The 24,548-nt window shown below is 47.6% G+C and overlaps 1 protein-coding gene and 1 long non-coding RNA gene across 2 annotated transcripts; both read left to right on the top strand.

The window, feature by feature from the left end:
* The first annotated feature begins 1,007 nt into the window (after positions 1-1,007).
* Positions 1,008-16,805, top strand: LOC135575483 (E3 ubiquitin-protein ligase RBBP6-like). Its single transcript, XM_065030640.1, has 16 exons — positions 1,008-1,967; positions 4,252-4,351; positions 5,661-5,699; positions 6,360-6,396; positions 7,408-7,446; positions 7,817-7,905; positions 8,016-8,112; positions 8,939-9,078; positions 9,494-9,672; positions 10,345-10,448; positions 10,877-11,181; positions 12,155-12,251; positions 12,330-12,408; positions 12,500-12,557; positions 13,062-14,801; positions 16,452-16,805. The coding sequence occupies exons 1-16, from the start codon at positions 1,796-1,798 to the stop codon at positions 16,609-16,611; spliced, it is 3,435 nt and encodes a 1,144-aa protein (XP_064886712.1). The 5' UTR covers positions 1,008-1,795; the 3' UTR covers positions 16,612-16,805.
* A 997-nt stretch (positions 16,806-17,802) lies between these two features.
* Positions 17,803-21,307, top strand: LOC135575472 (uncharacterized). The gene is made up of 3 exons (XR_010466297.1): positions 17,803-19,660; positions 20,705-20,852; positions 21,037-21,307. It is a non-coding gene; the product is annotated as an uncharacterized LOC135575472 (long non-coding RNA).
* Positions 21,308-24,548: the final 3,241 nt, after the last annotated feature.

A 24,548-nucleotide genomic window follows, 5' to 3' on the forward strand; every position in this document is an offset into this window, starting at 1 on the left:
CAATTCTCCTTAAGTATCTTTTTGACCTGTCCACGCACTTACAGACTGCATGTAACTGGACAAGAGCTGCTGTTCACACGCCGCAAACCCACGAGTGACTGGATGTTACAAATCCGCACGAGCTCTAGTGCTAAGCAAAAAGTATCTACAAAATTGGTGACTTGCTGACTCTTCTTCCCTTGCTCAAGGCTGCACGAGCTCACGTAAGACGTGGAGGCAGTTTTGCTCTCTTCTGGGTCACATAGGCCTCACAGGCCTGTTCAGTTCAGTTCCATATGACATCCGTTCTATTCAAGAAATGCCTCAGATCTCCCACAGAGCCCCACACGGCAAAGCCCGCCACATCTGCCCCAGGCTGTCCTGCCCTGGCTGGTGCTGACAGGAGGGGAGACCGGGTGGTGACAGGCCTGGGGGGTGACAGGAGTACATGGAGCAGTGAGAGGCCTGGGGGGTGACAGGAGGGACATGGAGCAGTGAGGCATTTGACACAGTCTCCCACATCATCCTCACAGCTAAACTGGGGGAGTGTGGTCTGGATGATCGGGTAGTGAGGTGACTGTGAACTGGCTGAAGGGAAGAAGCCAGAGAGTTGTGGTCAATGGGGCAGAGTCCAGTTGAGGCCTGTATCTAGTGCAGTGCCTCAGGGGGCAGTGCTGGGGCCGGTATTATTCAATATATTCATCAACGATTTGGACGAGGGAATAGAGTGACTGTCAGCAAGTTTGCTGATGACACCAAGCTGGGAGGAGTGGTGACACTGGAAGCTGTGCTGCCATCAGAGACCTGGACAGGCTGGAGAGCTGGGCAGGGAAACATTGAATGAAATAGAACAAGGGCAAGTGTAGAGTCTTGAATCTGGACAGGAACAACCCCAGGTTCCAGTGTAAGTTGGGGAATGACCTGTTGGAGAGCAGTGTAGGGGAAAGGGACCTGGGGGTCCTGGGGACAGCAGGGTGACCATGAGCCAGCACTGGGTCCTTGTGGCCAGGAAGCCAATGGTACCTGGGGTGGGTTAGAAGGGGGTGGTCAGTAGGTCAGAGAGGTTCTCCTGCCCCTCTGCTCTGCCCTGGGGAGACCACACCTGGAATATTGTGTCCAGTTGTGGCCCCTCAGTTCCAGCAGGACAGGGAACTGCTGCAGAGAGTCCAGCGCAGCCACCAAGATGCTGAAGGGAGTGGAGCATCTCCCGTGTGAGGAAAGGCTGAGGGAGCTGGGGCTCTTTAGCTTGGAGAAGAGGAGTGACCTTATTGATGTTGACAAATATATGAAGGGTGAGTGTCAGGAGGATGGAGCCAGACTCTTCGCGGTGACAACCAATGATAGGACAAGGGGCAATGAGTTCAAACTGGAACTCAGGAGGTCCCTTCCAATCCCTAATATTCTGTGATTCTGTGAGAGGCCTGGGGGGTGACAGGACATGGCCCTTTTGTCACAGCACACCGGGCTGTGGAATGCGCGGGGGCTGCGCGGTGCCACTGTGACTGCAGGTGAGGCGCTGCTGGTGACCCCTACAGTTGGTGTCCCGGGAAACCCCCAAACAGAACCCTGAGACAGGGGCGCCTGAGCCGGGCCTGGGAGCGCTGTGGGACAGAGAGGGAGCAGAGACGGAGCCGAGGCCGCGGGAGCCTTTCCCTCCTGTGCGCCTGCCCGGGCTGTGAGCTCGGGCTCAGCCCGCAGCGCTCGCCCCAAAGCCCTCGGTGGACCTTCCTGCTGTCGCCGTGGGGGCAAACCCAGCGTGGGGGCCAGGGCACCGTTTGCCACAGCAGACGCTGTTGTGGAGCAGCAGCACCCGGCCATGGGCACGTCACGTGTCTACTACAAGTTCTTCGCCGCTCTGGACTACGAAGCAGTCACCTTCAACGGCCTCCATATCTCCCTGCACGAGCTCAAGTGCAAGATCAGGGCTCGCAAGAAGTTGAAGGCGACCAAGTGTGACCTGCTGGTCACCAACGCACAGACCAAAGAAGGTACTCGGGGGCGGTGGGCACGGGGTGGGAAGCAGTAATGTGATGTGGCCAGGGCTGGTCGCTGTGGCTTGTGCTGGGGCCTTGCAGAGCTGTTCTTTTGTAGTTGCTCTTCTGGCAACTGCCTTCTGACCTGTGTTTGGACACACAACTTGGCATGGAAGAATGCGCGGTTGTTGTGCGATGCGTAGTGCTTGCAAAAGTTTTGGTTTCCAGGGATTCTTCCAGGTAAAATGATAATGAAATGCGAGAGGATGTCATATAATAACAAATTTGCCAGATTTCTTTGAAATCTGGTGGAGAAAGCTGAAAGTGACAGAAATAGAACAGATGGCTTGGGTTTGGTGACTTATTTTGCCTTTGACTTGTTTTAATCCACCGCATTGGAAAACTGGTTTTCTGGCTGTTGCTGAAACCGCTCACCAGCAACATCTGGATCAAGAGTTTATCTGTGAGTTTTAATCTAAGCAGAGCCTTTAAAGCCATCTTGCACATGAGTGTTCTCTGTGTCTAAATTATACTTTGGAATTTCTTGTTAATATAACTTCTTTTCTACACCAACGATATTGTCATTCAGATGCACTTGAGCATCCTTTCATCATTCATTTCTACCGTTTTTTTCCTGGCACTACGTGTTAACCATGTCAGGACAGTACTGAAGCTTTATGGCAGAACATTTATGGTGAATACGTGCAAGAAATGTTCTTAGAGAAGTCATAAAAGCTTTTAAATCTTAGAAACGGTGCTTGATTCTCAGAGATGATAATGTTTTCATGTTGCTTAGTATGGTAGTTCAGTCTGGTCACCTGCCATCTTGATACGTTTGAATGTGATTAGAGACTTGGAGGCTTTGGGATGGGACTTCTCAGCAATAAAACAAACTGTAAAGTGTTTTCATTCCATAAACATTACCATGGATCAAAACTTCAACAGAATAGAATGTTCACTGCAGAACCTGTCGCTTCAGCCTTAGAAGGGTTCGTTGCTGTTTCTCTACAGACACGTAAAATATTTTCAGGAGCGTGTCTGTGAAGAGACTTCACAGCACAATGTTGGGGTGTTAGGGATGCCCTTGGGTTGCGTTACACACGTAGGCAGAGATACATTACAGAAATAGAAGTAAAATGATCATTTCATTGTTGAAATAATGTCTTCTGGCAGGTGTGTTTTGGTCTAAGTGAACTTGCTGCCTATAGGAATCATATACTGAACAATGGAGCATACCTTGTGGAATATTTCTATTTTGTTTGTGATCGCTGATCCAAACCACCCTGACAGAGTGCGACTGGATCCACAGTATCTTTGGTTCGCAGATCGTTGTTCTGATGAGGTCTGCAAAGTTACGGGCTTTCACCAGTTGAAACTATGGGCAGATTACAGGGAACGGCTGCTGATGGAGCTTTGAAATACGTAATCATATTCCGCTTTTGCAAGTACAGTATAAAAACCATTCTTATGGGGAGATGTTTGCACTTAGGCTTAGTTCAAGTGTCCCAAGTAGGTGGTTTTTGTTGTTGTTGTTGTTTTGTTTGGGCCTTGTGTAAAGGTCAGAAGAGTTTCCTCCTTGTCAAAAGACTAATGAGGTGGAAGCAAAGGTAACGCATTGGTTGCTTCAGGCACAAAGTTTTCAAAGGGCTTTTCAAGGCTGTCTGCATAAGGAATTTCATCCAAGTCCCTCTGCTCTGCAAAAAGTGAATCAAAAGAATTCACATCCCTTTGGTTAATTCGAATTAGCTGAAGAGGAAAGATGCCACTTTAGTTTGAGCCAATTCTGCCCTGCTTGTGCAAGGAAGCTCAAAAAAACCCCAGATTTCTGTTCTCACCCTTTAGCCGCATGCCGGGTTTGTTGCCGGGCAGACTCCAGAGTCTGGTTGATGCAGGTTGATGAGACTTTGCTGTGGTTTGTTTTTCTCCAAAGATGTATTGGGTTTGTAGCCTAACAGAGCAAAAGGAATTTAAGCTACATCAGGAAAGCACCCCATGCATTAGCAGACTGGCCTTTAGTGACGTTTGAGACCATTTTGCTGCTGATATTCAAACAATTTTAAAAACTGAAAAAGATTTTGCCTCTTGTGTTTGATTATCAAATCTGAAGATTACTTGAAATGTACCGTTAGTGTGTTGAGATAATAAAAGTGTGATATTACATCTAAAATTTTGCTTTTGTATCCATAAAGGGATTCTTTGAAGTGCTACGTAATAGTTCTATTTAATATCTGTTATAACATATTAATATATATTCTTACTAACCGCCTGATGTCTTTTTCTATATTTATGTTGTTTTCAGAATACACAGAAGATAATGCCCTGATTCCAAAGAACTCATCAGTGATTGTTAGAAGAGTCCCTGGTGGAGGAGTTAAAGCCACCAGCAAAACAAATGATGTGTGAGTATCCATGAAGCATTGATTCCTTGTTAGGGGTTCACTGTGTTCACTTTTTGTGTTGATATCAGTTTACAGAGGCATTCAGATTGCATCTTGCTTGCTAAAGCTGCTGTTAATTGTTGTTGTAATGGGTAGATTTGAGGGAGGGATATAGCAGGTGTTCTTATGCCCCACATCTGTTTGCTTTGCATACCAGCAATAGAGGGAAAACCAGGGGTTGCCAGCTGGCAAACCACCCAAACAAGAAGTTTCATTCATAAATGATTCCTGTTAGTTTCCCAAAGACAGTGTCTGTGTCAGGCAAGAGAAAAAGGACGATATCTTGAAGTGTGTTGCGTTTTGTGCAAGTACGATGGACAAATAGTGAATCGTGTCCAAACTTGAAACTCAGTAAGCACTTTAGCATGTTACCAAAGGTTATCAGTTATATTTCCAAGTCTATTCTTACCTTGAGCTGATATCTGTGCTCCAGGTTTTCATTCTGTATGACAGAGAGTATTAATCAAAATTAGAGCTATTCAAATGCAATCCTGACTACAGGGTTATTGCTGCCATTTCTGTTTTCATACCAGTTCTATATCAGCTACATTAGCATTGTTTGCATAGTCGGGTTTTCCAACCTTTCCACATAAGACAGACACTGTAAAACCACAATTAGTAGATGTTACTGGCTTGTGGTTTTGCCGTGTCTTTCTTATGTTGGTTCTCAATAAATAAAGTAGACTGGTGAGTTACAGGGTGTCTTGAACAAACAGTGCAGCAGCATCCTGGTACCCACGAAGCCTTTGCTGTGCACGTAATCTTTGGGCTTATGAGTTGCAGTGTTTGTGGGCACTACCTAGTAATTCTGGACACCATAGCGTTGTGCTTATACACATGGCCTTGTTTTGGGGGTTAACTGAAATACGTGTGCTTCGTGCTGTCTTGTCATGCATCCTCCGTTTGTGCTTGCTGATAATCTGGAGTATCTGTTTGTGCTGGGTCATGCTCAGGAGGTCTGTGGCTGTGAGTGTGAGCCTGGGGCTGTTGTAGCAGCGGCAGGAAGCCTGAGCCTTTCTGTTTGTACATGAGCTCCCCAGCAGACCTGAATGGCCTCTGCTCATGGGATGCTTGGGTGAATGATTTGTTGACTCTGTCGATGGCTGCGTGTCTGGTTCATGATGAGTAGCACGCAGATACAGCTCAATGAGTCTGCGGAATCTCAGCAGGTTTCCCAATGTAATCGATATTTCCTAAAAGAGTGTAGTAATTTTAATGGGATCTTAAATAAAATTCTGGCAATTAGGACCTTTTTGGTTTTTTGTCACAGGGTTCCTGAGTCACAGAAAATCCTCCAAAGTGCTTCCAGGTGACATTTCTAGTGCTATTTTTGGTCAACACAATCTATGTAACATATTTAGTATTTGGGCACTTTCATGGGTAATACAGTAGATATCTGAACACGGTGCTTGGGCTTCCACAAGCAAACACTGTTCTGAAGACGGTGCTGCTGATATTTTGTTATTTCTTTGCGATATGACTGATTCCTTTCACTAAAGTAAACTGGCACTATGAGGTTTCTATCACTGCTCTTTCTTAGAAACTGAAGTACTGTATCTGGTACCTGTTTGTTATACTTGGGATATACAGATTGGCAACAGTTCCTTTCATATTTTGATGGTTGATTATGTAAAAATACAACACTGTAGTACAGACTTCATATTTCTGATACTTCTATAGCAGAGACAAAATATCTGAGGACTTCCTCTTGCACTGCTGTGTTCTGTATCTGTCAGTCTTAGAGTAAGTTGTGACAAAGCAGATATGGGGTTTTGGTTTGGTTTGGTGTTTTTAGTGGCGCTGCATGGACTGAGGGAGAACAGTTTATGTATGTGAATACATTTCTACATGCCCTAGACTATCAGAACCTATTGTTTTGATGTTGAGGTTTTATAATCTCTTTCCACTGGCTCATGTTGGGTACAAGAGCTTTATTTTAAGTTCGGATCTCTTTTATTTCTTCTTCTAGAAGCCGAACGGAGGCAGCGAGTGGAACATCAAAAGCAGTATGTAAAAACACAATTTTTCTACACGCTGCACTGAATTCTAAACAATGTAGCCTTGTTTCAATTTTCCAAACATCGACTTAATATATTTTACAGTAAAACATAGTACATGTTGTGAACACGATGTATTTGATTCAACACAGCAAACAGCACAGTGTGTTTAGCCTGGAGAAAAGGAGGCTGAGTGACACCTGATCATTCGCTACAACTGCCTGAAAGGAGGTTGTAGCGTGAAAGGTGTTGGTCTCTTCTCCCAAGTCACAAGTGATAGGACGAGATGAAATGGCTTCACGTTGTGCCAGGGGAGGTTTAGACCGGGTATGAGGAGAAACTTCTCCTCTGAGAGGCTTGTGGGGCATTGGAACAGGGAAGTGGTGGAATTGCCGTCTCTGGAAACGTTCAAAAGATGTACAGGTGATGTTCTTAGGGACGTGGTTTAGAGGTGGACTTGACAGCGTGAGGTTGGACTCGGTGATCTTAAAGGTCTCTTCCAGCCAAAATGATTCTGTGACCCTGGTTCTGTGAATACGCCAGCATGTTTGTAACACACGAAATAGAACATGAATTCTCTATTTCCTGTGAGTAGAAAGGAGTGCTATCACCTTTAAGAAATCCGACTTCTGCCTGCAGGCCATAGAACTGCTTTCCAAACAGGCGGGTTTTGAATGTCTCCAGAGTTTTAATCCTTTTTAGCTGAAAATCAACAGCTTCCTTACCCCTGTGACTCTGAAGCAGTTGTGAGCGTTTGACAAGGGCCACTCTCTGACATATCCTTGAGCACTAAGTTCTTCTCGAGCGAGTTTGGTTCTTGTCATTTCTTCTCTCTATCCACACGGGCACTCTCAGGCTGGGGTTTGGACTTTGTTTTGAGCAAATACAAATTTCACTGGATTGTAAATGCCTCTTGCAGTGACACTCAGGGGCTATAGTGCAGACTGTCAGACTACAGTAGAGGTGAACTATTGCTGTGTGCTGATTGTAAAACAAATGTGTTTAATTTTTTGTGAACAGATTGATGACTCTTCTGCACGTATGGCCCAGCTTATTAAGGTATATGTACATTCTTGTCAAATGCTTTTAAGAAAAAGGTATTTGCTTAGTATTTTTCTATCTTATACTTTGATCTATAGCTGGATAACTGTTGTAATTTGAACAAAACTTTAATAATTTCAAGTATTTATTTTACCTTCAGAATGTGTGCACATTTCGAGGCTGGACAGGGTGCTGGGCCATCCTGTCTAGTCGGTGCTTTTGCCAAGGAAGGTCGGACCAGCTGGTGCCCGCGGTCCCTTCAAACCCGGTATTCTCTGACTCTCTGGGAGTTGTGCTGCGCTTGACAGGATGGGCTGATCGGTGCTGTCCGGCTGTGTGGGCTTAAATGTGTTTCTGGTGTGTGTGTCAATAAGGACTTGTTTAACAGGCTGCCAATCTGGCTGAAACCGACGCTTCCGAAGAAGAGAAAATAAAAGCCATGATGATACAGTCCTGCCAGGCATACAATCCAGTCAAGTAAGTGTCGGTAATGTGTTCTCTGACGATTAGGGAAAAATTGTAGAGATGGTTGTTTTAACATGAGAGACACATGCATCCCTTTTTCTTTATTCCCCAAAACCTTTTAGTTTCGTGAACAAACACTCGGGCCCGCCTCCACCATCATACACTTGCTTTCGTTGTGGACAGCCTGGCCACTATATAAGGAACTGCCCAACTAACACGGTAAGATTGTGTGGGACTTGTGGTGCTACTTAGCTTGTAATTTTTTCAGCTTGGCAGGTAGGTAACAAATGCATGAGTACTCATAGTAAAAAATGTTTCTCTTGGGGTAAAATACGGAGGTTATATGACATTGTTGCAAAGCCCTTCAAAATTCAAGGATACCTGGAATTATAAATGTAAATTTTTCTAGGTCATGGGCATTAAATGTGTCCAAACATCTTTCTCTGTGCACACTGATGCTTATTTTTATACATTTCAATATTATTGGACATTTTTGTGGTTTTAAGTCTTTTTAATGGCAGTTCACAGTTTTTAGTATATAGTGTACAAACAAGATGTTTCTGTTGAACCTGTCTGTCCAATATGGGCACGGTTTAATGACACAGGTCTCTGGTTCGGTGTTCGTGTCATTTAATGTTTAGCCACTGGGTGTATGTGCGTGAGGTACCAATTCAACCTTCCTGTACAGACGGTCAATACGAGTTTCTGCAGTGACTGGTTCGAGCACTGAATTAAGCTCTCGCTCTGAATTGCGCTTTGGTGGAGATGCAGGTTTGTGTCTTTTCTGAGTGGCTGGTGAGCTTAAGGGATATTTCACCCTTAAAGACCCTGAAGTGAAGCCAAAGAATGTCGACTGAGTTCAAGCACGGCTCGAGCCTTTGGAACCTCCTGCCTGTATGCATTTAGGAAAATAAGTGGTTTAGTCAACCCTTATTCTTGATAGTAGAAGAGGATGAGAGACTTTTGCTGCTTCAAGTAATCACTGAAATGTCATTTTGAGTGTGGGACTTCAGACAAGACATGGCTGCGTTTCTTTTCTTAACAGGACAAAAATTTTCAGCCTGTTCCCAGAATTAAAAAGAGCACAGGAATTCCAAGGAGTTTCCTGATGGAAGTGAAAGATCCCAATACCAAGGGTGCTATGCTGACAAACACGGGAAAATATGTAATACCAATTATCAGTGCGTAAGTATGGAATTAATCAGACTGACCCAAAAGGGAACAAGAGAAATCACGCCTGAGAGCTAATCCAAGCACGTTGCCCAGCACGTGCAGTTATGGGGGAGGAAGCATTATCTTTCTCTCTTCACTTCAAAATCTGTGATGTTTTCTAATATTAAAGGAAGGTGGTCCTTCAGTTCATGCCCCCGGAAGATGGTTACACTTGTGGTACGCTAAGAACCTGCGTTTCTGCAAAATAGTTCAGGAGTGTTTACAGTTGCAGTTGTTGTGGTTGAAAGCCGCTTTTGCTTCTGTTTTATATCTTGAAGACTTCTCAAAAAATTTCACAGAGAGCTGTTGGGCTGAGGTTTCCTCCCCCCTCAATGGTTTCCAATCTCATCTTTAACTTTGTTCCTTTTCCTTCCCCACTCCCCTCCAGGGAAGCTTATGCGAGAGGAAAGAAGGAAAAGCCTCCCTTCCTACCAGCGGAGCCGCCCTCCTCCTCCTCCTGCTCAGATGAGGCTCTTGTTCCAGCTGAGTTGTTATGTCTCATTTGTAAAGATGTCATGACTGATGCAGCTGTTATTCCCTGCTGTGGAAACAGTTTTTGTGACGAATGTAAGTGTTACTCCCATGTTTGTTAATTCAAATCCTCACATCTGATCTTCTGAAAGCATGAAGAGGAGATAATGAGATGACTTTGTACCTGTTCTATTTAATACTTAAGGATACCTGGAACAGGAAAGGACTCTTCTGGTATAAAAAGGAAAAGAAGAGGCAGAAGGCTTATTTTCCTTTTTGCACATCTATTGAAACCGTCTTTCCATGTGGAAGGACGGGTGTGAGCAGAGCACAGAACTGTGCAGGTCATTACAGTGTTGGATATTGAATGCGTTTAGTTTGTCCACAGCCCTTTCTCTGATACAAAATCACGCAGCCAGCTCTGGTGACTTACTGTGCTCTGCAACAAACAGTCGGCATTTAATCCACATTCCTCACCACGGGAGAGTTGGTTAAACCCTCCAGAACTTGAAGCTGCTCGTGTTTTCTTGAGATGTGTTATCTTCGTTAACCTTGGGGTTGGTAACTTCTCACTGTACTGGATGGTGGGAAAAAGACTAATTAAAACACCAGGACACAGCCTACTCTAAATCTTCAACTCTTGCAATAGTGAAATATCAGAACTGTATTTGCTGCATACTGTACATCTTTTACACTATTCGATATTTATCACACTGTCAGTTCAAGACCACATTCAGCCATTAATCATATACGTCTTATTACTCACAGGTATTAGAACAGCATTACTGGAATCTGAGGAACACACATGTCCAGTGTGTCATCAAACAGACGTTTCTCCTGATAGTTTGGTTGCCAACAAGATCCTGCGCCAGGTAACATGACGACTTTTACGTGAATGGTGTGTAAGAAAAGTCTTTTTGGAAAAGAAAATATTAATTTACATCTCCTTAAGCAAGGCCACATTGAGAAAGGCTAAATTTGTATCTCAAACACATTATCTGTTGTTAAGAAGCTTACAACTTTTTAGCTACACTCTGTCAAATTCAGGTCACACTTCTGTTCAATACGATCGCCTCACTTTGAGAGTCGGTATCAACACTGAAGTTCTTTACAGACACTCCGAGTCACCGGCCATTAATATCAGTGTTTGATGTGATGTGTTCATGTATCCATATGTTGATTCATTTTAGGATTGACAGCATTTAGAGGAATACACGGGTAATTTTACTCTCTGGAGGCTTTTGCTCATATATCTCCTGAATTTTCATAGTACATTTTCTAAATATTTTTGTGCCCCCAGGCTGTGAACAACTTCAGAAATGGGACTGGCTACAGTAAACAGATTCAGCAGCAGCAGCAGCTGCCACCAGCACCAGTGGGACAACCAGTGACACGCAACCCGCAACCTCTACTCCGGCCGACAATTTCCAAACAGAAGGATCCACTAATTCCTCCATCAGCTTCTGTGTCTTCTCATTCTGCTGCTTTGTCATCGTTTGGCCCTACTCAGGCATCTGGGGCAGCTCAGCTGCCAGGAATCCTGCCTTCTGTCACTGTCCCTGGTGTCCCACCAGCAGTGTCCCTGCCCTTCCCTGGACCTTTTCGGTGAGTACATCTGTAGCTTAACCAAAGTTTTTACATGCAGGTGTAATTTTACAGTGAATGTAAAAGACACCAAAACACTGAAGTTAGATTCTGCTGCTTCCTGAGCTTCTCCACTAGTGATTTCTGTACCAATAGTGGCAGTTCCAGATAGCTGTGGAAGCTCTGGTGTTTCATTTACTTTGAATGAGGACCCTTTGATCAGTTGGAAGCTGCCTCATGCAAGAGTTTCCTCAGAAGTACTTCTTGTCATTCAGTCCGGGTTTACCCCAAAGGAGGAACCTTTATTCCTCAGGAGCCCTTTGATTTTGGGTGCTTAGCAGTTCCTAGAATAACCGTTTAGTTATGTCAAACCTGTTGAGCGCATTAGTTTCTCTTTAGTCGAGTCATACTCAGTTATGGACCATTTTGGATAATAAACATTGAAACACTATAAACTTGAAGTATTGACAAACATGACAGTCTAAGTTTGCAATCCAGTGAAGTCACATGAAAACACATGAAAAATCTGCACTGTTGTTCAGGGCTTATATCCCTTCACCTTTACACCTGGAATGCAGACAGGCGCTCTGCCCAGAAGCCGGTCAGGCTCAGCTGTACCACTGAATACGCAAGATCACAACCCAAAAGAACCTCGAGGGCAGGCTCTGAATCAGCACATCAGCATTTTGTAATAGAATTTGAGTTCTTGCATGTTCCAAAGCTGAGATTCAGCAGGTGGGTTATACCTACTCTGGGCCTTTCATGTGCAGCAAGCTTAATAAAACGTTTTTGCCGTGAGCTTTCTCTTTAACTCCCAGTAATCCAGACAGACACCTGCTCAGCGCTTCATTTGGGATCAACCCAATTCACATTTGTAAATGCGGTGCCGATTCTTTTTCCTTTTCCAGTAGCCAGCATTTCTTACCTTGGACTTTATATTTCAAGCAGCACTTCAGAACACTGTTTGAATGATGTAAATTTGGGTTTTTTGCAGCGAGGGTGATGTGGTTACAGCTCCTGCTGCTCTGGTGAGCGCCGCTGGACTTTCTCAACCCTCCTCTCTGACCAGCAGCGGTTTGTCGGGAGAGCAGGTAAATTTTATTTCAAATATGCAGTGATTCTTGTATTTTAGCAGAGCTTGTTTTCCAACGGTCTGTGTTTATTCAAAGGGCTGTCAGGTTCCTGTGCTAAGACACCCAGCTCTGACAAGTCTCCTGGGCCCGCAAGGACAATCAATACCCACCAATGGTAACTAACTACAACTTTAGAATTTACGTTTTAACGTTATCTTCAGATAAACTGAATGGGGTTTTTCTGTCTCCTCTCTCCACTGAAAAAGGTCAGGCAGTGAGAGCCAGTACAGTCTGCTCAGCCAGCGGGAGACCAGGCTGGGAACTGTAAGTATTCTACAGAAATTCAATATATTACTATTGTAACCTGTTAAAAGAGGCCACAACATGTAACGTAGGCAAAAGCTGGTTTATAATGAAATAAGAATGCACAAATAGTTGTGGAGAATACAAGTGGTAATAAATTTTTAAATGGCTTCATTTCGATTGTCTTGAGGCCTGTGCCTGCAGTGATTGTTTGCTCTTTTTGCCTCTTGCTGCAACAAAAATGATTTGCATTGCATGTAGTTGCTGAGTAGTTAGAAATGTGCACATTCATGTACCAGCAGAGGCCAGCACACACCACCTTGAATCAACCCCCGGTGATGGTGGTTCCTGTGACAGGAGTTCAAATAGATTTTCCCTTCCTGTATGTTTTCAGACGAACGAAGCAGCAGCTGTTGTGTCCTTTAAGCAGAAACTGTTGTCAGGTTCTTAAATTTGCAGTAGCATTAAGTCAACAGCTGTTCTGAATCCACTTCATGTGTGTGTGTGTGTTGTGTTTTATTGAAGGTCCAGGTCTCCCCATGATGCTCCATCTCACTCCAGAAGTTCATATACCTGCTCCAAGTCAAGACCAGGCTCTTCCCACTCTCGCACCAACTCTGGATCATTTAGTCATTCCCAGTCTGGTTCCCGCTCCCGATCACCACCGTGTCAAAGAAGAGGCAGAGCGAACAGTCGTGACCGTCGTTCTAGTCCAAGGTCACGTCGTCATTACCGGTCAAGGTCTCGCTCATGCAGAAGATGCCGCTCACGGTCAAGGTCTCCGGTGTTTAGAGGCCAGTCTCACACTAAAAGGACTGTGCCTCAAGGGGAAGGAGAAAGGGAATATTTTAACAGGCACGCAGGAGGTCCAGCATCTTCTATGAAAGGTTACTATGGCAGACCTGTTGACATCAGAGATCCATTTGAAAAGGAAAGATGCAGAGAATGGGAAAGGAACTATAGAGAATGGTATGGCAAGGTTTACAAGGGCTGTGCTGTTGCTGCTCAACCTCCACCTGCAGTGAACAGAGAGAACTTTTCTCCTGAGAGGTTTGGTCCACCTGGGAGCAGACAAGAGAACTCAGCGTGTGCTTGGGGAAACAGGGAGGATTATCCTGGTGGGCAGAGCCACAGAAGTCATAATATAACTGGACATGACGGTGAAGAACCTTCTGGAAGAGAGGGGCCTGGCATCAGTGATCCTAGAAAATCAAAAGAGAAGGAGGTGAAATATCCATGGGGACATGACAAAGGAAATGAACAGAAAAGACACCAGAAGAGAAGAAAGTGCAATGAGAATGAAGGATTTTGCAGTGCTGAGTTGCTGGAAGGTGCAAGAACAGCAAGAGAGCCAGTTCCAGCAGGAGACGATAAAACAGACTCTCTGTTCGTGCTCCCGAGCAGAGGTGATGCCACCCCTGTCAGAGATGAGCCTATGGAAGCAGACTGGATTGCTTTCAAACCAGGGTCTGGAGAGGAGAGAACAGAGAAGGACGAGCCAAAAGAAAAGAATGACCAGACAAAGTCGAAAGTAGAAGTGGCTGCTCCTCCTAAGAAAGACGACACAATAATAGCAGCTCAAACTTCCCAGGAGACGGTGGACACCGATTGTGAAAATTCTCCTCAAATGGAACCTCCTGTGAAAAAAGTGAAGAAGGAGTTGTCAAAGATGAACGATGCTGTAATATCTTCCTCCCAAAAGGATGAGAAGGCTCCTGGTGCTCCATGGAAATATCACCCCAAAGTGACAAAAGGTCACCCAGGAACCAGAACAGCCAAGGATGAAAAGGTGAAGAAAGACCATCCAAAAGAAACCAAATCAGAGAAGCCCTCCAGAGAGGACAAGTCAGAAAAACCTGCGGAAAAAAGCAAAACTTCTGATGCAAAACCTGAAAAAGGCAAAGGAAACGCAGATGAAAAGGTGGATGAGGAGCATGAAGCCACTTGCACAGACGCCTCAAAACCAGAAACTGCTGAATGGAAACCGTCGGCAAAGGGGAAGAGTGAGCCCGATGCTGGAAAAGGGGAGCGAACTCCAGAAACAGCTAAATGTGCGTTTCTCAACCGTCCCGCAAAAGAGATTGAACTTCAGCAAGAAACTGGCGAAAATCTTGTGAGAGGAGAAAATGTGCCTCCTGCAGAAGATCCTGCGGGGAAACCCAAGGCAAGCAGTGGTAAAGTTAAACAGGATAAAGCTGAGGGGAAAGCACGAATAAGAGTAACAGCAGCTGATGGATCTAGTTTAGTTCTTGTGGGTTACACCAGGTACCTCATCATTTCTTTCCCTGTTCTTTCTTTCTTTCCTCCTCCCCTCCACCTCCAAAAATGTAAAATGCTTTATGGTGACTAATGAAGGGAACAGCTAAATCTAATGCAAAATAACGGAATAACCTGCGATCTTTCCTGCTAAATTGTTCCTGAGTCACAAACACATTTTGTTAAAGAAAGCAAGTAGTGTGTACTGCACAGAAAGCTGACAGGGTTCATTCATTGATGTCGTGTTTGACCCTTACTTCCGGGACTCTTTCTTCTCCCCTCTTCTTATTCACTGCTTGTTGACTCTTAGAGGGGTCCCCTCAGTGTCTTCCTTCAAATCCAGCTTACACCTAAAGGCAAGGACTGATATTACATTTCAGCGCGTAAAGAAGCAGGACAAAGCAAACTCCTAACATTTAAGACATTGCTGGAGACTTAAGATAGTGTCTTGGTATTCTAAAAAGTTTTTTAAATGTATGTTTTTCTAAAGAAGAACACAGGGGCATGAGGATAAACCTTTTGTTGTGTATACCTCTTCATAATTGTTTGCTGTTGAAATAAGAATGTATATCTGATTTATCTACCATTGCTAGACATGGTAGGACATGAAGGAATTACCAGATGAGATGAGTCTACAATCTGATTATCTTGTGTCTTTGTTAATTAAATATGGAATAGAATAATAAAATCATAGAATCATAGAGCAGTTTGTGCTGAAGGGCCCTTCCCAGCTCCCAGTGCCCCCCCTGCCATGACAGGGACATCTTCACCAGCTCAGGTTGCTCAGAGCCCCGTCCAGCCTGGCCTGGGATGTCTCCAGGGATGGTTCATCCACCACCTCTCTGGCCAACCTGGGCCAGGCTCTCACCACCCTCAGGGCAACAATTCCTTCCTCATGTCCAGCCTGAATCTCCCTCCTTTAGTTTAAAACCATCACCCCTTGTCCTATCGCAACAGGCCCTGCTCAAAAATCTGTCCCCATCTTTCTTATCGGCCCCTTTTAAGTCCAGAAAGGTGCACTAAGGTCTCCCCGGAGCTTCTCTTCTGCAGCTGAACACCCCAGCTCTCTCAGCCTGTCCCCAGCAGAGCTGTTCCAGCCTCGGGTCATTCCTGGGGCTCCTCTGGCCCCTCTCCAGCAGGTCCATGTGTGTCCTGTGCTGAGGACCCAGAGCTGGACCAGCACTGCAGGGGGTCTCACCAGAGCGGGGCACAGGGGCAGGATCCCTCCCTGGACCGGCTGCCCACGCTCTTTTTGATGCAGCTCAAGGTGTGTTTGGCCGTCTGGGCTGCAGGTGCTCCTGGCCAACTCATGTCAAGTCCTTCATCCACCAGGACCCCAAGTCCATCCCTGGGGCTGCTCTCCATCCATCTCTCCATCCCCAGCCCGTACTGATACCAGGGGTTGCCCCGACCCAGGTGCAGGACCTTGCGCTTGCCCTTGTTGAACCTCATGGGGGATACTAAATTAATTGATTAGGAAGATACTAAATTAACTGATTGTTCATAATCTTAGCTAGTGGGCTCATCCTTTCTCGTCTGTTCCCTTAATTGATCATCTGAAAAGGTTCAGAATTGAAGCAAATGCCGTTTATAAACTATTACAAAAGATGGTGGTGTGTGTATCTCACCTGTTATTAATGTACATTTATTTCCTCTTAGCAGCAGTTCTACTGAGGGAAGGCCCAGGACAAAGACTGAAGAAAAGCCAGATACAAACCAAACTGTCATTAAGACCATGGAGGAGTATAGTAATGATCTAAGAGCTCCTGCAGAAGATGTCATCCTTACGATCCAAGTCTCTGGATTTGTGAGCATGTAACATGAGAGGCTTTTCTTACCATGTTATTTTTAACCACCATTAATTAGTCTGTGTGTAGTAAAAATGTTGAGTTACTTTTAATTGACTGGCAGAAGCAGCTTGTATCAGTTATAAAACATCGGCAGAATGACTTGCAGAATACATTGCAGCTCTGTTATGTCACTTTTTGCTTGCAATAAAAGGTTTTCAATAAATGGTGCGATGTGATGAGGTTCCAGTGGTAGCTGAACATCAGCACAGAAAAGACGAGTCACAGAAAACAGCCGCCAGTAACAGCTTGCCGGCAGCTCACTGCAGTGAAGGTTTCCTGCCTGCAGTAGGATTGATTTTCTGGTCTGTGAGGCTGCATTGGAGCAGCAGAGCAAGAAGAGGTTTCTTTTAAGGTAACAAAGCTGTGGCAAAACTAGTGGTAGAAGGTGTTTTCTCCCTAGAATGCTGCCTGACAAAAGTGGTAGCAAGTAAAGGCACTTGAAACTGGCTTTTTTATTCAGTCTTCATACGCAGCTTTTGGAGGTTGATTTCTGGGAAGCAAGATCTGAGTGTCTGTGCGCTTCCAACGCAGCGCTGCCTCCCAAAATAGGTCCACGCTCCTCCACTTCTGCTCCTTCCACGCCCGTGTAGAACAAGGACGTGCAATCATGTGCAGATTTGGTAATTCCCTGGCAAGGGGTGTAGGCTGGGGAGCCTGGTGGAGGGTGTGACCCGACAGGGTTGTGAGGTCACAGCCCCGTGGTGACACGCTGTGACGTGCTGTGACAAGCTGTGATGTGCTGTGACGTGCTGTCCCACACCAGCTGCAGGCGACGTCTCAGTAAGCAGCAGCAGCAGCAGCAGCAGCAGCATCATGGTGGGATCGTGGCGGGCCAAGGTCCTCACGCGCCTCCTCCTCCTCCTGCTTCTGGTGTCCCTGCAAGCCCGGGACGCCCAGGCTGTCCTGAGAGGAGCACAGAGAGCAGGTGGGCGGGCAGAGACCAGCACCCAGCCCCGAGCAGCTCAGCAGGGCAGCAGTGGGTCCGGGGCTGAGGCCGGTTGAGCAGCCGGGCAGGGCAATGTGAGCAGCACCACGGCCCGGGCAGGGGGCAGATACCCCACGGGGTTGTGTAGAGGGGCTGCGGCTGCTTCAGCAGCATTTTCTGGGCAAGCAAGGGGCTGGCAAGGCTGGCGCAGGGTGAGCAAGCAGGCACTGGGTGCCCCTGGGGTTCCCCCTGCCGCCCAGCCCCGTGCCACAGTGCCCTGTCCCAGGGCAGCCTGTCCCCAGCATGGACGCTGGGCTGGGCTGGTGAGGGTGCGGTGCCACAGGAGCCGGGTGGCAGCCCCTGGCAGCGTTTGTCCCCGGGCTGCTTGCAGCCGTGCCCAGGGCTGTGGCTCTGCCGCTCCCCGGCTGCACCTCGGCTTTCAGCCCCCAGTCTGGAGAGACGTGCTCAGGAAATGTGCGCTCGGGAGAACAGGGATGTTCGTGCTCTCGTCCTGCAGCCCTGCTCCCCTCGCTTGAGCCGCAGGTCCCCAGCCTGCAGGAACATGCAGGGGTAGCACTGGTGCAGCCTTTCCCAGGGTCTTGTCCACCAGAAGCACGGACAGTCGCTTTTGGGGTTCCAAATTTTAGCCCTTCCTCTGGGATGTGGAAACTTCTCTGACCTGTGCTTGATTCCAGGCTATGGCGCTGGCGGCGCTTATCGAGCTGCTCAGCTGGACCCTGGTTATGAGCCTTGGGGGCGTCCCAGACGTAAGTTGCCAATGTCTGTCTGCTTGAGGGAATAACACTTCTGTTTTAAGAGGTTATTCGTGTGCAATTTTACCAAACCTCCTCTTCAGGACTTGCAAGACCTTTTTGTGCCTTGGGGCTGTTGCACAGCTAAGTAATGAATATTTCTTGACCGCAGGAGCTGCCAGGTCTCAGCAAAAAGGTCACCCGTGTTTCCTATTAGCTGAGGGCACCTCCCCCTTTCCACGTGTCCCGTGTAATTGCCGCAGCCCCTTCCAGTCAGCGCAGGTGACTAAGAAGTAGATCACAACGCACCCTGGAAACTCCTTCCCTGTGCTGGATTCCCTGTTTGGTTCCTGCAGTTGGTGGTGATGAAGCCACTTGGTGGAATCCGAGCCTGGGGGATATCCCGGGGATAAGTGTTCAGTCTTCATTGGTTCCTGGCCTTTTGCATTTGTTAATATGTGATTTACTATTTGTTAACATTTCGTTGGGATAATTGCGCCTTGCAATAGCCAGCAGGCTCTTCTCCTCAAGCATCGTGCATCATCATGTTTCCCTCTGGTGCTCCGTGCTCCCACTTCTGTGTGGGCTTCCTTGAGTGTGTGTGAGGGGTCTCCTGGCCAGAAGGCCCAGAGAGGCCCCATGTTTGTCCCTCTGCGCCTTGAGGGGTGTTGCTCATGGCCTGGAGACAGTGGTTTGGAAGCTGTCAGGTCCCAGCCAAGAGGTCCCCAGGCCCCTGTGCAGCTTTGGCCATCTCAGCCTGCTTCTGGCTCCCATGTTGTTTCCTGACGCCCTTCCAGTCACTGCAGGTCACCGAGGAAGAGGCCGATCACAACGTGCAATGGAAACGCTTTTCATTTCTGCTTGATTGCAGCTGTCCCTGTAGGCAGCAGCTACTTGACTTCTCAGCTGGAGCCTGTCCGTGAGCCTCTGGAGGATCCCACGGGTATGTCCCCTGAAGGAATGAGCACTTCCACGTTAGTTTTCCGTTCCGGTGCAATTTAGCTTGCTCCTTTGTTGGCCGATGCTGGGGCCCGCAGCAGAGCAGTGTGTGGGTCCGGCTCACTGCTGTGCGCGGGGGGCTCTGAATGACACATTGATTGCACTAGATGCACTCCCAAAAGCCCAGGCTGTGTTTCTAAGCTCTATGACCGTGTTTGGAGAGTACTGGCTCCTGAAGTACAGTGTTCCTGATGAGGATGTTACTTCTCATGAAACCGTCCTGCTTTCTTTCCAAAGAGATGGACTACGAGACTGAGCAGAAGACCTTTCCGAGGGGAAGCAGTCACTCAGTGCCAGCGTCAGATGAAGAAACGGAGACAATGGCAGCCACTGGCACGCCAGGTAGTTGCTGTCCCGTGGTCACCTGGTGTCACCAGTCGCAATGACTGTGTGCCTGCGGGCTCTACCCCAGCTCTTGCACATCTTAGCAGCAGCCAAACCTGGGAGTGTTGGTGCAGAGAAGGGCTGTCAAAAAGGCAGGAGCGGCTCTCTGAGGATTTTGTAGAGCTGTATCGGGACCTGTCAAGGTCTCTTGGAGTCTCTCGAGCCACGTTGGGTTTTGTCGGGCTTTGTCAGGCTCTGTCAGGCCTTGTCAGGCCCTGTCAGCTTTGTTAGGCTCTGTCAAGCCCTGCATGGCCCTATCAGGCTTTGTTGGTCCCTATCGAGCCCTGTCGGGCTTTGCACCGGACACCTGGATTTCTCGGGACTCACTTGCGCCTCAGCCCTTCTGGTGTCCCTGTTACCAGTACCTGGAGGGACACTGTTCCTCAGATGATGACTTTGTAGAGTAAATAACAAGACTCTTGGTCCAAAGCAGTGAGTCCTTGGCTGTTTAGGCCGTTTGAGTCGGGGTATCAGGCACAGGGCCGGGAGCAGGGCTGTGTCTGTGAGAGAAGCTCTCAGACCTGCACTCGGGGAGGGACCCCTTTGTCCCAGCATCAGCCTGGTTTCCCAGCTGGGGCTGTCAACAAGGCTTTCCTGCACCAGGATGGGGACGTGCTGGCCAGGCGTGAGTGTTGGTGCAGAGAAGGGCTGTCAAAGAAGGCAGGAGCGGCTCTCTGAGGACAAGGGTCAGCTCTGGGGCCTGGAGGTTATTGCCAGCAGCGTGCCGGAGAGATGTTGGTAGATGTCTCTGGACGAGGGTCGAGGTTGCTCACCTACCGCCACAGCCCTTGGCCAGGAATTTAGGAACTTTGCCTCTTGGGGAATGAGGACATCTGAGGGCTGCAGGCAGTGCGCTGTCCCGGGGCCAGCCTTCCCCCAGCGTGGGCATCGGGTGGCACCAACCGCCGAAAAAAGCCTCTCTTGGGCATGTGAGGCACGGTGTGAGCTGATTACCCGCAGCGCAGAGCACAGCAACGTGTGGCATTGTCTCCTCTCCCGCAGGGGCGGGCGCTGGGACAAAGGCTGAGGCTGCCGCTCTGGAGGGTCTGCGCGAGCACTACATCCCCGTGACTGCAGCGGTCCTGGCTGTGCCGCTGTTTGCTGTAGTGGCGGCTTGCATCGTCATCTCACGGCTGAGGAAGAGAGCCCCGTGAGTTGCTTTTCCCCAGAGCCGTGCATCGCTGCAGCTGGCAATGAACTGTTTGCAGTCAGAGCGTGCTGGAGTGCCCAGGCAGCTGCTGGCCGGACTCTGCTGAGATTTCTGCTCTGAGACGGTTAAGTGGCCTCTTAATTCCTGTCAATGAGCAGTCTTTTCCTGAAACTCATTCCTACAGGAGGAGCCAGGGAGACGAAGCAGCAGCAGAACAAGTCGACGCTGCCTCTGCCTGGAAAAGGGAAGATCAAACTAAAGATCAAGGCCAAGCAGAGTCAGGAGAAGAAACACAAAAGGGAGAGACTACCCAGGAAAGCGAGCTTTTCTGCAACAGCTCCAGCCCATCCCCGTGGATCTTTGCAGTTGAGCTCGCCCAGCTGTACAGGAACATGAGCGCAGACGCCTCAGCTCTGCCCGTTCCCAGCTGCTCTCTCCCTCGTGGGGCCTCTTCACCGGACACCTGGATTTCCCTGGACTCGCTTGAGCCTCAGCCCTTCTGGTGTCCCTGTTACCAGTACCTGGAGGGACACTGTTCCTCAGATGATGACTTTGTAGAGTAAATAACAAGACTCTTGGTCCAAAGCAGTGAGTCCTTGGCTGTTCAGGCCGTTTGAGTCGGGGTATCAGGCACAGGGCCGGGAGCAGGGCTGTGTCTGTGAGAGAAGCTGTCAGACCTGCACTCGGGGAGGGACCCCTTTGTCCCAGCATCACCCTGGTTTCCCAGCTGGGGCTGTCAACAAGGCTTTCCTGCACCAGGGTGGGGACGTGCTGGGCAGACGTCAGGTGCGGAGGGTTGTCCTTGAGCTTGCTTGGGATGCCACCGCCTGAATACAGCAGAGCCCGTTAAGGCCAACATGGAGTCTGACTTGCGAGGTTTCTCGCAGCACGGCAGGTGACACGAAGGACAGAGCACAAAGCCAGTCTTATCCCAGCTCTGCTCTGCAGCTGCGACTGAAGGGTGCGAGAAGCAGGCAGGAGAGGTTTTTTTTTTTGGGATGCACCAGGATGGGGACGTGCTGGCCACACGTGAGGTGCGGGGTGTTGTCATTGAGCTTTCTTGTGATTCTGCCCCGGATCAGGAGGGACTGGACAGAGATCAGGGGAGGCGCTGGGATGGACGGCTGTCCGGCTCTGAGCGCATCAACTGTGCAACGAGACACAAAGGTCTCAGAAGTTCTTAATAGGATATTTGGTAAAATTGCGCATGAATAACCTATTCAAACAGAAGTGTTTATTCCATCAAGCAGACCGACATTGGCAACTTAGCTCTGGGATGCCCCCAAGCTCATAACCAGAATCCAGCTGAGCAGCTCTAAGCACTGCCAATGCCATACCTTGTATTATGTGTGAATATTGGGCCTGGGCGTGTGAATGAGTGGGTCGAGTGCCACCCAGAAGTTATGCATGGGAACATGACTGAAAACAGACACAGCACGAATGTGGTGTGTTTGAAATAACAATTATTGAAAAAAACATCCTGTCTGGCCTCTTGCTCCAGATCCGTATCACTAAACCTATACATTGAGAACTGTTAATAAAAGTCAGCTCAGCCTGGCTCAGCTCTGCCCTGCACAGTCAAGGTCCTACAGTGCATCCCCTCCACCTTCCTTAAAGAAATCTCACAACAGCAGCTCTTTGAAATGTTTGTATCATTGCAAACTGCATTACAGCATTGCAGACACCCACTGTTTGTTACTCGTAGACACTCTCATGCCACTTTAGCAGCTTCTATAACAGAAGGGTTGTCCTTGAGCTTGCTTGGGATGCTGCCCCGGATCAGGACGGACTGGACAGAGAGCAGTTGCAGACTCCTACACTGTAGTCACAGTCCGCTTCCAGTCTGCCAGTGCTTCACACGCTTTCTTCCATCAAAATGCTGCTGCTTTAAAAAAGATGTTTGGTCTGACACTCAAACAAGCGAAATACATAGTTCACTCTTGCCCGGAACGTCAAGGCCTTATTACAAATTTCCGCTCCTTTGGAGTTAACCCTCGCGGGCTCACAACTAATGCCATTTAGCAGACAGATGTTACATATGTCTCATCTTTTGGTCATTTGATATGTGTACACATCGCTATAGAGACTTCTTCTGGTATGCTTTGTGCATCTGCTTATACTAGTGAGAAAAGCAGAGATGTTCAGCCCCACTGGACCCACTGGTTTGCCGTGCTGGGTGTCCCACACCAATGGTCCTGGCTACACTGCCAGATCCACGCAATATTTTTTACAGCAGTGGGGTGTTTTGCATGTCACAGGTATTCCACATTCTCCCACTGGACAGGCTGTTATTGAACAGATGCATTCCACACTGAGACAAATGTTATTAAAACAAAAAAGGGGGAATATGATGCCTCAAGAACAATTAGACAATGCAGCATAGACTTTAAGTTTTTTGAACCATGCTGTGCCTTCCTCTTCTATCAGAGCAGTGGAAAAACACTTTCGTGTTCCAGATCCACTGTCCCAGAGACCAAAGGTTTTGTATCAGGATCTCCTGCACAACAGTCAAAGGCAAGGGCCTGTAGAGTTCGTCACCTGGGGAAGGGGGCATGCGTGTGTTCTTCCAACAGGACTGAAGTGGCTTCCTGCAAAATACGTTAAACCTGAGACGTATTCAGTTGGAGAAACGCGACACACGACCCAGTGCCAGAGATGCAGCGTCTATCCCTGCAGCAGAGGGCAATGAAGAAACGTAAGAGACCGAAGGAAGAGGCCAGTGATGTTACCTGGGGGCAGCTGAAGAAGTTACAACAAAACGCAAGTACTACGATGGCAGCAGCAGGCCCCTCACTGCAGTTAACAACTTCTTAGCCTATTTGGCTATCATCTCCTGCAACAGAGCAGTGACAATGACACACACTGGGTAGGTGGTGCATGGACACCACCAGGAGATCAGCTGCTGGTAAACAAGGATGGGACTAAATTTAATCAAAACCAACAGTATTTTGTTGAGACAGCTCCTGTGTGTATTTCTAAGAAGCCGATTAACAGTTGTTTCTCAGAGAAGTTTCACTTGTTTTACCAGTGATGGGGGGATGGAGTAGTGGTTCAGAGCAATCTGGCCTTTGTTTTCATTCTGGGTCTTATCATGTAAGGTATATAAAATAACCACAGAAGATATTTTGAGTTTGTACTTGGCCTCCTGTAAATTAGAGGCACTAGCATATCAGAATTGTACAGATTACTAATTGATGTAAAAAAAAAAAACACACAAACAAAAAACCCCCCCAAAACAACAACAAAACAAAACAAAAAACAAAACCAAAAAATCTGTCAATGCCTTTGTTTTCCTTATCAGGATGGCTAACCAGCCTCCTCCTCCTCCTCTCCAATGAGGAGAAAGCTGAGGTACTTAATACCTACTTTGCCTCAGTTTTTACCAGTAAGACAGGTGGCCCTCAGATCAACTGGCCTCTGGAGGTGGTTGACAGAGATAGGAAGCCAAATAGCCCCCTTGTATTCCAGGAGGAAATAGTTGGTGACTTACTGAGCCATCTGGATCCTCAAAAGTCTATGGGACCAGACGGGATCCATCCTAGGGTGATGAGGGAGCTAGCGGAAGAGCTCGCCAAGCCACTCTCCGTCATCTCCCAACAGTCCTGGCTCACTGGGGAGGTCCCATATGATTGAAAATTGGCCAATGTTACCCCAATCCACAAAAAGGGCTGCAAAGCTGACCTGGCAACTCCAGGC

The sequence above is a fragment of the Columba livia genome, chromosome 15, assembly GCF_036013475.1.
Source record: "Columba livia isolate bColLiv1 breed racing homer chromosome 15, bColLiv1.pat.W.v2, whole genome shotgun sequence".
Classification (NCBI taxonomy): Eukaryota; Metazoa; Chordata; class Aves; order Columbiformes; family Columbidae; genus Columba; species Columba livia.

Bases quoted from the DNA above. Each gene is read 5' to 3' on its own strand.
- LOC135575483 (XM_065030640.1), top strand. From the start codon at position 1,796: ATGGGCACGTCACGTGTCTACTACAAGTTCTTCGCCGCTCTGGACTAC. The intron at 9,079-9,493 runs GTAAGTATGGAA...ACTCCCCTCCAG, and splicing joins GTAATACCAATTATCAGTGC to GGAAGCTTATGCGAGAGGAA. The intron at 9,673-10,344 runs GTAAGTGTTACT...TATTACTCACAG, and splicing joins AAACAGTTTTTGTGACGAAT to GTATTAGAACAGCATTACTG.